At 44.7% G+C, this 15,580-nt stretch overlaps 3 protein-coding genes across 4 annotated transcripts; 2 read left to right on the top strand and 1 right to left on the bottom strand.

Annotated features, from left to right (window-relative positions):
- The first annotated feature begins 5,557 nt into the window (after nucleotides 1-5,557).
- LOC127780382 (L-type lectin-domain containing receptor kinase SIT2-like) lies at nucleotides 5,558-7,687 on the top strand. The gene is made up of 2 exons (XM_052307284.1): nucleotides 5,558-6,911; nucleotides 6,996-7,687. The coding sequence occupies exons 1-2, from the start codon at nucleotides 5,636-5,638 to the stop codon at nucleotides 7,652-7,654; spliced, it is 1,935 nt and encodes a 644-aa protein (XP_052163244.1). The 5' UTR covers nucleotides 5,558-5,635; the 3' UTR covers nucleotides 7,655-7,687.
- Nucleotides 7,677-9,732, bottom strand: LOC127780384 (hexose carrier protein HEX6-like). Its single transcript, XM_052307287.1, has 2 exons — nucleotides 9,491-9,732; nucleotides 7,677-9,407 (listed from the first exon to the last, which is right to left on the bottom strand). Exons 1-2 carry the CDS (start codon nucleotides 9,627-9,629, stop codon nucleotides 7,978-7,980), a joined length of 1,569 nt encoding a protein of 522 aa, XP_052163247.1. The 5' UTR covers nucleotides 9,630-9,732; the 3' UTR covers nucleotides 7,677-7,977.
- A 1,917-nt stretch (nucleotides 9,733-11,649) lies between these two features.
- Nucleotides 11,650-13,854, top strand: LOC127780383 (L-type lectin-domain containing receptor kinase SIT2-like). 2 transcript variants are annotated; one of them, XM_052307286.1, is made up of 2 exons: nucleotides 11,650-11,940; nucleotides 12,067-13,854. In XM_052307286.1, exons 1-2 carry the CDS (start codon nucleotides 11,692-11,694, stop codon nucleotides 13,621-13,623), a joined length of 1,806 nt encoding a protein of 601 aa, XP_052163246.1. In that variant the 5' UTR covers nucleotides 11,650-11,691; the 3' UTR covers nucleotides 13,624-13,854. The 2 variants fall into 2 exon arrangements, with proteins under 2 accessions (XP_052163246.1, XP_052163245.1); XM_052307285.1 differs by having other exon boundaries at nucleotides 11,650-13,456; nucleotides 13,533-13,854.
- Nucleotides 13,855-15,580: the final 1,726 nt, after the last annotated feature.

The raw sequence follows: 15,580 nt of genomic DNA, 5'->3' as shown, positions 1-15,580 counted from the left end.
AGAGAAGGTCTAATTTTAAATAATAAATTCCAATATAAAATGAGGCTAGATAAAATTTCGTTAAATACTTTGCTTAATTCTATAATTCCTAGATTTTTCTAGAATTTATTTGAGCTAAGGAAGTATTTTTAATAAATGGAATTGCATTTCATGAATAATTTAAATTGAAAAAGGTTTTTAAAAGTCTCTTTTGGCTTTGGGCCGAAAGTCGGCCCAAAACCCTCTCTCTCTCCGGCCCAAGCCGGCCCAGTCCGCAGCCGAGCCGCCGCTCGCGCGCGTGTCCGCCGGCTGACAGGTGGGGCCCACCTGTCAGTCTTCGTCTTCCTCGCGCCGCCGCCGCCGCCCGAACCCTAGCGCCGCGCCGCCGCCGTCTCCTTCCAAATCCGGCCGCGCCTTTCCTTCTCCGGTGAAATCAATAGAGGGGAAATGATCTTCGGGACCTCCTCTACCTTTTCCCTTTTGGAAACTTCATCTAAATCGCTTTGGAAATTCGTGGATTCGATCTCGAATCGGATTCATCTCTCTCCTCCAAACCTTAGACTTTCCTTCTCGTCGCCGGTCGCCGTGGGCCTTCGCCGCCGCCTCCTTGCCCCTGTAAAAGGATCCCCGGTGTCTCCGCCACCCGCCGCCACCCTCGCCTTCGCCTCTCGTCGCCGGTAGAGCTCTAGCACCGTGTAGCTTAGCGCCGCCGTCGCCGCCGTCGCTCCAGCCGTGCGCCGCCGTCGCTCCGGTCGTTGCCGTCGCTCGGGAAGACCGCCGTCGTGATCGCCAAGCCGTCGCCGACCTCGTCCGCTCCTCCGTCGTCGCCGTAGACCGCCGGAGCACCGTCGCCGTCGTCAAGCCGAAGGTCGCCGTCGCTTCTTCTTCGCCGCCGTCGCCGTCCGTTGTTCTTCCGCCGCTTCTTTGGTCACCGGTGAGTTCGCCGTGCCGTCCGCTACCCGTAGGTGCCCTCCGTTCGCGTCGTCGTGCCGTCGTTCGCCGGCGAGCTTGCACGCCCGAGCCGCCGCCGGTGGTGACGTCACCGCTGACGTCATCGTCGTCGTTCCCCGTGGCCCAGTCATGGACCGATGGATCTCGACCGTTCGTTTTGGTTGGATAGATCTCGGCCGTCCGTTCCCGTGAACCGTCGCCGTGCACCCGGTCCACCGCAAACCCTAGCCGCTGACGCAATAAATCCTCTTTTCCTTTTCAAAAATAATTCATTATTGCGTCATAATTCAATTAAAATCCATATAAGTGTTTTAATCCGATTTAATCTTTAAAAATTCATAACTAATTCATCTTAGCTCGGATTTAGTTGGTTCAAGTCTCTAAATTTTTCTAAAATTGAGATCTACATTTAAAAATATCCACATGTACTGTTCATGCTTGTTTATGTGCTGTTTGGGTGATTTGCTCTTTTCTCTTTAGATTCCGACGTTTCCGGAGAGTCCGTTTTCGCAGGAGAAGAATTTGAAGAGTTCCAAGGCCAGCAAGGCAAGTCACACAGATCCCAAACAACCCTTTGAGCATGTTGATCCTGTTTAATGCTATTGTTTCTATTCAATTATTGCACTTATTTTCGAATGTCATTGGGTGGAATTAACCTATTGTTTGTTATAGCCCTTTTGTTCTTGATTACTTTATTCCTTGATACCTTGGGTTATTATAAATTGACTAGTTGAGCTTTATATATTGGTTCAGCTAGATATTAGATGCGATTGCTTAGCCATGCTTAGAAACATTAGCACACTATTGGGATAACTTATGACTCACTATTATTTAATGATGGCTTAATGATAACTCATGATGGTTAATCATGATTGGTTAATTAATTAATTTGCCAACTAAAACCTGATAATGGTGGGTTGTGAGCACATGGTTTTGATGGTCGTGCTCATGACAATTAAGGACCGGTTCATGAGTTTCGGTTGTGAAACATTAACCGTGCCAACCACAAGCCAGCGTGGGCAACGGCTTTACCTTTTGTATAGCATGGTTCATTGCGGGGCACTAGACTGAGAAGTGGCGGAGATAAGCCCACGGGGGTCGCTGGGGAGTCCATGCCTTGTTTATAAGGGGGTGATTATGATCCAGGAACGGTGCGCTGTGGTGGATTGTGTTGTGCGAGGGGTACTGTCACAGCTCCTTTCCGAGGTACCGTGGTGGTATCAAGGCGCATGGTGATATGTCGTGGGGCTGTGTCTTGTGGGTACAGTGGTACACCTCTGGCCAGAGTAAAACTATTCGAATAGCCGTGCCCGCGGTTATGGGCGGGTCTAACAATGTCTTTCGTGATTAGTTTCACACTCTCATCATAATGAAAGATGCTATGACTGGTAATAATTTGATTAGCTCCTGGTTTGGAATGGTATATTCCTGGTTTGGAGATAGAACCGTGCAGCCGGGATGGTTGTTCAGAATGGTTGGGCCTATGCAACAGGGTATGTTGTATAGCGTTGGATTAATATTGTTTAATTATTACTTAACTGTTTTATCAAATTCTGAAATGTTTATTAAATGCTGTTTATGCAAATGAAACCCTACTATGCCATCCTTTGTTATCCTGTGCACTTGCATAATTGCTGCGTGGCTTGCTGAGTATGTCATATACTCACCTTGCAATCATTCATCAGAGGAGGAGTTCTACAGTGATGCAGATGGTGTGGAGGATTAGGTGTAGCCCTGGTCAAGATGCCTGTGGAGTGGAGTCGTCTGCGCCGTTTATCTTATTTTCCGCTGCTTAGATCTTTATTGATTGAGAGGAACTATCTACCTCTGTAATGACATTTTATTCGCTTATTAATTAAGAGTAATAATTGTACTCTATTATCAATTTGTTATTATGTGCCTCGGCTGATTCCTGGACGAGGGTTCACACACATGTAAACGTTTCGAATTTTGGATAGAAATTCCGGGCGTGACAGCGGAGGAGGCAGCCGGCTTGGGGGAGGAGGAGAGGCGGCGTCGGTGGCATGGGAGGCGGCCAACTGGGGGGAAGGGGAAGGGTTAGGGTTAGGGTTTTTAACTACTTAGAACTGATCTGAGCAGTCGATCAAAACAAACGGCTCAGATCGATTGAGAGTTTCGGCCGCCAACCGCACGCGGGCCAGCAGTCCAGCAAATGAGAGGAGTATGTGGATATTAAGAAGACTTTTGTGTGCTTGCGGGCTGAAGAAGAAGATGGGTTGATGGCCCATAGACAAAAAGATGATCTTTATTTAGATTTTTATTTAAATAAATGCTGAAATAATATTTGCATTATCAAAATTACCAATTAAGCTCTATAAATTCCAATAAAATTTCAAAGAGTGTAATTAATATAAAAAATTTAATAAAAATTAAATCCAACCATAACATTTTATTTCTCACACTTACTTTACTTGAAAATTAATTTAATTATATACCTACCTACTTAAAAAAATACCCAAATATTCCAGAAAATGTGTATTTCATTTAATTAGAATTTAATATGTTTTAATTCCATTTTCTCTTTTTTTTCTTTCCGTTGCAACGCATAGACACTTTTGCTAAAATTTCAAAGTGTAATTAATATTGCAGAAAATTTGTATTTCATTAAATTAGAATTTAATATGTTTTAATTCAATTTTCTCATTTTTCCGTTGCAACGCACTATTGAATAATAATATATTACGAGCTACTATATTTCTCTCTATCATTTAAGACTTCGGTTAAAAAGAAATATTTTTGGTTTTAATACACCGTAGCGAAGCACGGGTGTTTAGCTAGTTAAAAAAAATAAGTAAAGCTTCCGTATAGTATTTTTGGTCCGTCTTTTTTTTTTCCATTCACGCAGTTTTGTTTTGTCTTTTTTTCGATTCTTTTTTGCCCGGTTTTTCCGTAGCTTTTTTTATCTCGTCTGATCGTTCCGCGCGTGGGCAGCACGCCTCCTGCCGCCGCTGCCTGGTCCCCCAATATGTTTTCTTCCCCAATTGATCGGAAAAATTGTTTCCCCACTCCTCCCTTGTCATCTTTCTCACAATTTCCCCTTTTAATTCAGCTTTAATTCGCTGGATTTAATCTCAGTCCCAGATGATCGCCGGCCCGACCATTCTTACCTAGAGTTTTGCGGATTCATTCCAAAGGTTAAAGACGGCTATGTGAGCTGAACATGTGGCTCCACTTGTGGACTATGTCGAATAGAAGTAGGCCGAGTAAAGAGAGGTAGTGGAATAAGCTGGGCTGAAAAGGAAAGAAAGAATGGGCTTTCGGCTCAAAACCAATGAAAAATTTCATTGATTTTTTTCAATTATAATGTATATAGCAATCCTAATGTTTCAATTTATTTCTCAGCTCCTAATAGCTATTGTATCACGGAAAAAACGTGTTTAACCATTGCAATGCACATACATTTTTTCTAGTTGATATTAAAAAAAAGGATATTTGGAGAGAGAGACGTCCTCCAAATATTTTTTAAAAAGAAATTATGAAGGTGTTGGGATTGAACATGGAACCTCAGGATTAAAACCACACACCCCTTAACAGGGTTTAAAATTTTGTTTCGAAATTTCCGAAATTTCAGTAATTTTGGTGCCCCCTAGCAGGAATAGCAATTTCGAAATTTAAAACCCTGCCCCTTAACACTACACTATCAAATGCATCTCCCTAAATTGATATTCTTCTGTGATTGCAACGAGCGGAAGAAGTCTGTAGAGCACGGCAAAGCCAGTATTTAGGGATAGGGGGTGCTGGCATGAGATATAAGAACTCACCAGCGCCTCCGTAGACAGTGGTGTGGATCTTGGTGGCTCAGATCCTGCAGAGTGGTAGATTGGCCTCACCCAGTTGCCTTTTGTTCGCTCTAATATGCGTAGTCTCCGCTCGTATAATTATATTTTAAATTTTGTGGTTATTTGTCGTTTGCACTAATATATACATAAAATGATTGTTGATATGATTTTAGATATATTTCAACACATTCTTCTATATTCATATATAAAATTGAACTTATTTAGGATGGAGGGTGTATGTCCGAGTCCGGATGTGCTTTAATATAGTATGAGAAGAACCATTTTTAAACTATATCACTAAATAGCACCAACTTTAGTCAATACTTGAATGACACGACATTATTTCTATTCATCCTTCCTAGTTTTGGAGACTTGCAACCAGACCGCTTAGTTACGCTAATTAACTCAGGTAATCACGTAAAGCTAAAACGTATTGGACACAGCTAGATATAGGCTCAACTTGCAACTAATTAATGAGCTAATTGTATAGATTAATCACCCAGGGGTTTGCATGCACTGGCCGCATGGGGATTGGGGGGGGGGGGGGGGGGGTGCCAGGCCCACCCCGGCACCCCCGGTGGCTTCGATTTTGTATAAACCCTGGCCAGTCGATTTTGCATGATCAATTAATTGACAGCCACAGGACCAGACGAATGGATCTCATTTCCGCTAGAAATTTACTGAAAGGTACAATGTGGAAAATCTGCACACCAAAACTTATCCCGTCGACAATTGACTGAATGGCATGACAATTTTGGACTAGATCGACATGAAGCTTATAAGGACTGAAGAGAGAAATAGCAAGCACATTAGCAGCACACTGCAAATCTGCAATAGTGCAGCTTCCTGCCTATTGTTTAACATTTCCCTGCTCTCTCTCTCTCCCCCAGGCTTTCGTTAGAGCCATGCCTGTCGTGAATCGCTGGTGCTTCCTTCCAATACTCCTTTTCATCTCCATACTGCTAGTTATCATTCTGCCATCCTTAGCTACAACCCTAGGAGACGGCCAATTTGTGTACTGCGGCTTCGCTAACAGTAATCTCATCGTCGATGGAGCTGCCACGGTGTTACCAGAGGGCTTGCTCGAGCTGACCAATGGTACGGTCAATCAGAAAGGCCATGCCTTCCACCCGACTCCTTTCCGGCTCCATAAGTCGCCCAACTCCGCGGTGCAGTCCTTCTCCGCCTCCTTGGTGTTTGGCATCGTCTCTCCCTTGTTGCATGCCAGCACAGAGGGCATGGCCTTCTTTCTTGCCCCAAGCTCTAATTTTTCTGATGCGTTACCGGCACAGTACCTAGGACTGTTCAATTACAGTAACAACGGCAATTTGAGCAACCATGTTTTTGCTGTTGAGATCGACACTGCACAAAACAACGAGTTTATGGACATAGATGGCAACCATGTCGGCATCGACATCTGCGATCTTCACTCGGCAACATCTTCTTCTGCAGGCTACTACGATGACATCACTGGTTCCTTCCGAAACTTGAGTCTGATTAGTGGCGAGGCCATGCAAATTTGGATCAACTACGATGGAGAGGCAACATGGATTGATGTGGCTTTAGCTCCATTCAAAATGGCCAGACCCACCAAGACACTCCTGTCAATGTCCTATAACCTCTCAGCCGTGCTCACAGACGTTGCATACGTTGGTTTATCAGCTGCAACAGGTCAAATAGAATCGAGGCACTATATCCTAGGCTGGAGCTTTAGTATGAATGGACCAGCCCCGCCTTTCTTCACAGCTCATCTACCAAATCTACCTAAAGCTCGTGTAGATAGAAAAGCTACTCAGCTCATCTTGCTGCCACTAATTTTTCCTCTAGCAACTCCCACATTTGTCTTTTTGGTGATCTTGGCCATCTTCTTCTTTGTGCGAAGAAGGCTGAGGTATGCTGAGTTGCGAGAAGATTGGGAAATTGAGTTTGGACCACATAGGTTCTCATTTAAGGACCTATATTTAGCCACTGAAGGGTTTAAAAATAGTCATCTCTTAGGCACTGGAGGATTTGGAAGGGTGTACAAGGGTCTTCTTTCCAAGTCTAAGTTACAAATTGCAGTGAAGAGGGTGTCCCATGAGTCGAGACAAGGCATAAGGGAATTTGTTGCTGAGGTTGTTAGCATCGGCCGCCTTCGACACCGGAATATTGTGCAGCTACTTGGCTATTGCCGGCGTAAAGGTGAACTTCTTTTGGTTTACGACTATATGCCAAATGGTAGCCTTGATAATTATTTGTATGGTCATAGTAACCGTTCTATTCTAGACTGGATTCAACGGTTTCGAATAATCAAGGGTGTTGCATCTGGTTTATGGTACCTTCATGGAGAGTGGGAGCAAGTTGTCATCCACAGAGACATCAAAGCCAGTAATGTGCTTCTTGATGAAGAGATAAATGCACGCTTAGGTGATTTTGGCCTTGCAAGATTATATGACCATGGCACTGACATGCAAACAACACGCCTGGTTGGAACTATAGGATATCTTGCCCCTGAGTTGTTACAAAAAGGTAAGGCTTCACCCCTAACTGACGTGTTCGCCTTTGGCATATTTGTTCTTGAGGTTACTTGTGGACGACGACCCATTGAACACAAGATGAATAGTGATCAGCTCAAATTAGTAGACTGGGTGATTGATTGTTGGAACGAGAGATCACTTCTTGAGGCAATGGATCCAAAGCTCCAAAATGAGTATGATGCTGATGAAGCATGCCTAGCTTTGAAACTAGGATTGCTTTGCTCACACCAATCACCTGCTGCAAGGCCAAGCATGTGGCATGTCATGCAGTATCTTAACCATGACTTGCCATTTCCCGAGTTGGCGCCAATGGACATGGTGCAGAACCGTCAGGTGGACTCACCCGTTGCATATTGCCAATCAGTGGTGAGCGATGGCACCATCTCTGGCCTCTCCGAAGGGAGGTAGCATCCACCTACTGCCATATATGTATACTTAAGTTTCAATTTCTTTAATTTTGAGGCATATTTCCTCCTAGTAAAATGTTATACATGTATAATCTAGTATGCTTGTCAGGGCTGTAAAATAAAAAAATGTTACTACTAAATGCTTATTTAAGCCTTGGTATGTGTAATCCAATATGTACTGTTACATACTTAAATCCAGCTAAAAAATGTGTTGCTAGTCTGTACATGTTGCTGGGTATAGTCAGTTCTGTTTTGAAACAACCGTGGCCGGATCAGTCAGACAATCAGATAGTCAGTCAGTGATCTGCACAGCTGATTAATTGTTCAGAGCTTGTCGGCGTCAATGGCTCCGCCTTCCTCCTCGCCGTCTCCGGAGTCGGGGACGACGAACCTCCTCCAGAACCAGTGGCGCGCCCACAGCTTCCCGACCTGCTCGATGGGCAACCCCTTGGTCTCCGGCAAGAGGAGGTAGACGAAGGCGGTCATGGCGACCAGCCACGCCGCGAAGAAGAAGAAGATGCCGGCCTTCATGTGGCAAAGCATGGCCAAGAACGACTGCGCCACCGCCGTCGTCAGCAGGAAGTTCACCGCCACGGCGATGCTCTGCCCCGCCGACCTCACCTCCAGCGGGAAGATCTCGCTCGGCACCAGCCATCCCAGTGGCCCCCACGACCACGCGAAGCCGGCGACGTAGACGGCGACGAGGGTGATCAGCAGCAGCGCGCTCGCCTGGCTCAGCTCGCCGTCGTCGCCGAGCTGCGCCGCCATGATGGCGCCGATGAGTAGCTGGGAGACCACCATCTGGGCGCCGCCGGCGAGGAACAGCGTGCGGCGGCCGAACCGGTCGACGGCGAGCATGGATGCCAGCGTGGCGCCGACGCCGACCACCTGCTTGATGACCACCGCCAGCAGCGCCGCGCTCTCGCCCATCCCGACGGTGCGGAGGAGCACCGGCGCGTAGAACGCGATGGCGTTGATCCCGGTCATCTGCTGGAAGAAGGGGATCATCACCGCCATGACCAGCTGCGGCCGGTAGCGGCGCTGGGTGAGCAACAGCGTCAGCCCGCGCCTCGCCGTCACCTTGCACCTGTCGGCGGCGACGATGTCGTCAAGCTCGTCGTCGACTCCGGCGCCGTCGCTGCCTCGTATCTTGCTCAGGAGAGCTCTCACCTTGCCATGTTCCTCACCTTGCTGGACGAGGCTGTTGGGCGTCTCGGGGAGGAAGACCGCGCCGACGGCGAGGAACGTGGCCGGGACGGCGGCGACGGCGAGCGACACCCGCCACCCCCACCCGCCGGCGATCTTCTCCGCGCCGAAGTTGATCAGCTGCGCCACGAACGCCCCGACGCTGACGCAGAGCTGGAACCCGTTGCTGAACGCGCCGCGCCGCGACGGCGGCGCCATCTCCGACAGGTAGAGCGGCACGGCCTGGTTGCCGAACCCGACGCCGACGCCGAGCAGGACGCGCCCGAGGATCACCGTGGCGAGGCCCGCCGCGGAGGCGCCCACCGTGGCGCCGGCGGCGATGGCCGCCCCCGCCACGAGCATGGACGCGCGCCGCCCGCGCCTGGCGGTGACGTGCGAGGCGAGGAACGTGGTGGCGAGGCCGGCGACGTAGAGCGACGACGTGAAGGCGGTGAGCAGCTGGCTGTCGAAGCGGCAGTAGTTGCTGACGCGCTCGCCGCCGCCGTGCATCCGGCGGTACACCTCCGGGAAGAAGCGCTCCAAGAAGGCGTCCATGGACGTGACGCCGCCTGCACCACCAATTGTAGCGCGTCGTTCATGGCGAGCTCGTCGATGATGAGTGGGAGGGAGGGAGAAGGGTGGGTGGTCTTACCGGAGACGCCGATGTCGTAGCCGAAGATGATGCCGCCGAGGCAGGCGGTGACGCAGGAGAGGACGACGAAGGAGGTGACGCGGCCGTCGTAGGGGTGGTGGATGAGCTCCTGGATCTCGGGAGCGGCGGAGGGCGCCATGGCTGAGGTCGAGCACGCCGGCCGGCGGCCGGCAGCATGGAAGGGTAGTGTAGTCTGCTCACCTTGTTCGGTGCTTGTTTATCCTTTTTTTTTCTTCTTTTTTTTTTGCAGAGTTTGTTCTTGTTTTGGTTGTATTGTGGCACATCTGAATGATTGTGTGTGGGTGAGCAATCAACATCACCATCACCGATAGGTGTCAATTAATGGACTTAGCCCTCTTTGTTTAGGCTTATAAGCCAACTTATAAGCCAAAAAGTCTAAGCCTAAACAAACAATCAGCTTTTCCGTTTGACTTTTTTGAAGCCATAAGCTACTCTTACACTATTAAGCCAAAAACTAGGTTGGAGAAACTTTTTTGGCTTATATGAGATAGATGTATGACTCCACCACTAAATTTAGGACATTAAATTTACTGGCTTATAAATTATATAAGCCAATAAGCTGACTTAAAAGTCTAAGCCAATAAGCCTAAAACTAAACAAAGAGGGCCTTAAACCCAGCCCAAATCGATCTTACTCTTTTCGGACTTGTAGTACCTATCATTTTGGAAAAAATATACAGTTTTCAAAACAATAAAAAAACTTTGATCGTTATTTTTTATATGATACATATAGAAATATCAATAAATATATAATTTTATTGAAACACTTTTAAACACCAATCTATACATATGGTCACCATATTTTTAAGATAAATATTTTAGATGTTATATATAATTAAATTTTTTAAAGTTTAACGACAGATTTATAAAATGAGAAGTATTATTAATTTGAAGGGAGTATTAAACATCACATATTTATGACTAGAAGAGAGCAGTTTCAAAGGTTAATTTGACAAACTTTGATGGTAAATTTTCAAAGGACGATAAACATCACATATATAATTTGACATACCGATAGAATGTTTAATTATGTTTAGTATGCAACATACTTTGATAATTTGACAGCTCTTTCAGTATAAAAAGACAATTAGTGGCCAGTGTTTCAGATATGAAAAGGTACTCTGCAGGTAAATATGTGGAAATATATCCGAAAATACTTAGCCTCGGTCGCCCGGCGCGGGGGGAGCCGGATCGGGCGCTCCCCCCCCCCCACGCCCTCCCTCCACGTGGACCCATCCACTTCTCTCCCCCTTTTTTAATAAAAGATGTTTCACCTAGTGTATTTACAATGTTTCACTATTTATAAATCTAATATTGCAGCGAATTAAAATACTCTTTTACAAAAAAAAAACCCACATATTTTGGAAACCCTCTATTAAGGGAATTTGGTTTATTTTTTGTTCCACCAAAAATGTTTCACTAGTGTACTCACAATGTTTCACTATGTATAGATCTAATGTTGCAGTGAACTGAAATACTCTATTGCAACAAAAAACCCACATATTTTGGAAACCCCTATTAAGACAATTTGGTTTATTTTTTGTTCCACCGAACAATGTTTCACCTAGTGTACTCACAATGTTTCACTATTTATAGATCTAATGTTGTAGTGAACTGAAACATTCTTTCGCTATTTGCTGAAACATTATTTTTATATAAGGTGAAACAACACCTGATTTAAACAAGTGAAACATTTTCGATCTACTTAGTGAAACAATTCCGATATATCTGGTGGAACATCGTGCAACATTTAAAAATAATTCAATAATAAGCTAATTTTTTTTCGTTGAAATATATTCATGTGTGGTCTTTTTGAAGATTTAATTGCAACGAATTTAATGGTGCAATCGGAACATGATTTAGATAAGTAATTTAACAGAAAAATCAGTTTAAAATAGTTTTGCACGTAAATCGGGCGCTAACATCATGCTGACGTCAGCGCCCGATTTTAATCTTCTTCTAATCAGGCGCCTGAGCTGAAGGCGTCTCCAAATATACAGAGGTAATACGAATATTTTCCAGGTCAAATAACTCTGGTCGTGTTTCTTTCCAATCGTGAAGGGTACGGCGGTCCAGCTTACAAGCTATAAAATCACCTTGCCTGCTGCTTAATTACCTTATTGATAGTGCACCTGCACAACGACTGTACTATAGATCCACAAAATACAAGCCAACCAAGCGATGACTAGCACAAAGCTCATCTTGTTCTTCCTACTTCTGTTCCTAATAACCCTTAATCTTTCAGCTTCCAGCACCGGTGGCGACCATGAAAGATTCATGTACGCCGGCTTCACTGGTGCCAATCTCACCATGGACGGCTCAGCAAAAATCATACCAACCGGCCTCCTCGCACTGACGAAAGACATCTACCAAACGAAGAGCCACGCGATTCACCCGGATCCAATCCGCATCTCCCAGTCCAATGGAACGGTGAGATCCTTCTCCGTTTCATTTGTGTTTGGTATTCTCTCTAGATCTTCTGGTAGTAGGAGTAGCCATGGCTTCGCTTTCTTCATTGCTCTGACCAAAAATTTCTCCCCTGCCTTGGCAAGCCAGTACATGGGCCTTCTAAATATCGCAAACAATGGAAATTTGAGCAATCATCTCTTTGCCATCGAATTCGATACCGTCCGAAATTTAGAGTTGAGTGACATCAACGACAACCATGTTGGCATTGACATAAATAGTCTCAACTCTGAGCAATCCTATTATGCTGGATTCTACGATGACAAGAGTGGAACATTCACAAACTTGAGCCTCACCAATGGTGGGCCAATTCAAGTTTGGGTAGAGTACGATAGAAACACCACACAAACTAATGTGACAATAGCTCCTCTTGGTATAGCTAAACCTATGAGGTCACTAGTCTCAGTAACCCATGACCTTTCTACAGTGTTTACAAACCAATCATATCTCGGCTTCTCATCTGCAACAGGAGCTACCACATCACATCATTATATTCTTGGTTGGAGCTTTGGCATGAACAGTCCCGCTCCATTCATTGACTCTACCAAGCTACCCAAGCTACCCGGACCACTAGACAGTGGTCCAAGAACTCGATCCATTCTCTTAATCCTTCCACCAATAGGATCAATTCTATTAGTATCAATTGCTGTCATGGTAGTTGTTCTACTTGCAAGGAGACATCTCAGGTGCAAGGAGGTACGTGAAGATTGGGAGGTTGAGTATGGTCCACGGCGGTTTGCTTACCAAGATCTATATCGTGCAACCAGAGGATTTAAGAACAAGAACTTGGTAGGAATAGGTGGGTTTGGAAAGGTGTACAAAGGGGTTCTTCCAATATCGAAGTTACAAGTTGCTGTTAAGAGGGTATCATATGACTCAAAGCAGGGCATTAAAGAATTTATAGCTGAAGTAGTCAGTATAGGGAACCTCCAACACCGCAATATTGTACAGTTATTTGGATATTGCCGATGCAAGGGTGAACTCCTTTTGGTGTATGACTATATGGAAAATGGAAGTCTTGATAAGCACTTGTACAATTTTGAGGGCCAACCAACTCTGGATTGGGCACAAAGGTTTAAAATTATCAAAGACATTGCCTCGGGCTTGCTCTACCTACATGAGGACTGGGATAAAGTTGTAATCCATCGAGACGTCAAAGCAAGCAATGTGCTTATTGATAAGGAGATGAATGCAAGACTAGGAGATTTTGGTCTCTCACGACTATGTGACCATGGCAGTAACCTACATACTACAAATGTTGTTGGCACAATAGGATACTTAGCTCCAGAGCTAATTCACACAGGCAAAGCAACTACACTTAGCGATGTCTTTGGTTTTGGCATCTTCCTTCTTGAGGTTGCTTGTGGGCAAAAGCCCATCAAGATAAACTCAGAGGGTAGTCATCTCGTCTTGGCCGATTGGGTGGTTGAGAATTGGCATAAGGGATCATTTCTTGATACGATGGATACAAGGCTCCAAGGTAACTACAATATTGATGAGGCATGCATTGTACTAAAACTAGGATTATTATGCTCACACCCATTTCCAAATGCAAGGCCAAACATGCGGCAAGTTCTGCAATACCTCGATGGCAATGTGAAGCTGCCAGAGCTACATCGAGCACACTTCAGCTATGAAATTAATTAATATCCTTGATGCAGAAAGAAGAAACTCTCAATGTTCAGCTGCTTTCTCACATACGGAAGATGACTTGAATGGCTGTATTAACTAAATGTGTTTACTGATGATATTGAATGTGTGCTGATAATCTGGTCCAGATAATTTGGAAGGCCTAAAGGATATAAATTAAAATGTTACATATTTGATATTGATATTTTATTGAGGACTATATATATGTATTGTATTCAAATAAATAAGAGGTGCCTTCTATGTCCAAGTTCCATGTGCTGCAAAAAATCTATTTTATTAAGAAAGAATGAAAAGAAACAACACATTCCAAGAACCTAGAAAATACTATATTAATAGGATAAAAGGATAAAGTAAAGCTCCACACAAAATTGGGAGGATCAGAAATTCTGCTAGTTACAGTTCAATCAACACAAATATTGAGTAAAATTAATCAACATGATAGGTAAACTTTTGTAGATAATATTAAGCTTCCATATATTGCATTTCACTTGTACATTTGAATCAAAATAAGATAAAACTCACGAGTATGTAAAAGATAGGTTGAATTCTAGTTCATCCCCACTATTACAGTTAATGCTATTTCTGTATTCTCTTATTAAGCCACATCACCTTAATTGTTTTTAGCACTTAGATGATTGATCTATGGTTCAAATTATCTCCTTCATTTTATTCTCCTATGAAGTCATATCACCTTAACTTTATTTTGGATAACTAATCTATATTATCTTCCTTCTTTTCCTTTGGTCATTGAGGAACACCGCCTTATTTTTATTTTCAATGACCAATCTATGTATGATTAAATTGTTCTAAACCACATTATCTTAATTTTTTATTGCTTTTTTCCATGGTCGATCAAAGAAAAAAAATACAAACTATATAAAGTTATGTCTTTTAACTATCTTACATATTATTTATACTATTATCATATAGAACTCCTGTAACAATGATGGGGTTTTATATAGTACTCCCTCCATTTCTAAATATTTGACGCCATTAACTTTTTTAAATATGTTTGACCGTTCGTCTTATTAAAAAAATTTAACTATTAATTCTTTTCCTATCATTTGATTCATTGTTAAATATACTTATATGTATACATATATTTTTTATATTTCATAAAAGTTTTTGAATAAGACGAACAGTCAAACATGTGCTAAAAAGTTAACGGTGTCAAATATTTAAAAACGGAGAGAGTATATACTTAAGGGTAACACCATGATTTTTCTCATGGCTCTATCAGCCACGTCCCAAAAAAAGAACTTTCTGTGTCTAGTAAAGCGGTGACGGTAGTGCTAATAAAATCTGGCCGTCGTTCAGTCGCCTGCCCGACATTTCTATTTATTTAATTGGTTGTGATAGTACGTGTTGATAGGCGAGGCCTTTTGTCTTTCGGGAGGAGCCGGTCCAGAGCGTGCCCGTGCGTGCGGCATCACCGGCATGCACCGCAGTGGAGATGAAGAGAAGGGGAGAGGCCTGACTCATCATGGATCTCACGTTGTTTTTCTCTACGCTGGCACGCCACATTGGTAAAGTGGCAAATAGTAAAGAACGTGCCACTTAAGGGCAGGCACTAGCAGCGCGTCATTTGTATTTGCCGTTTCTCGTGTGCTAAGTAGACCAGGAACCACCGGTACCATCTTTTTTACTACTTTTCAACTCTCCCTCTCTCCTCTCTTTTTTTATTCCCACCGGAGGAAAGCCTCCTCTCTCTCCTCCATTTTCTTCCCCCACCGGAGGAACCAAGGCTGCCAGGCGACAGAGCCGGCGGGCGGCACGAGGCGCCAGCGGCGATGGCAGATCGAGGGCGGAACACGGCGCGAGCGGCGCCGGACGGCCCGAGCAGCGATGCCGATGATGGGCAGCCCTAGCGACGATGGCGCCGGCGGTAGATCGAGAGCGGCAGGCCGCGCGAGCGGCGTCGGGTGGCCCGATTGGCGACGATGACGCCGGGCGG

This window comes from Oryza glaberrima, chromosome 7 (assembly GCF_000147395.1).
Source record: "Oryza glaberrima chromosome 7, OglaRS2, whole genome shotgun sequence".
NCBI classification, from domain to species: Eukaryota; Viridiplantae; Streptophyta; class Magnoliopsida; order Poales; family Poaceae; genus Oryza; species Oryza glaberrima.
This window is presented reverse-complemented; position numbering and strand designations above follow the sequence as displayed.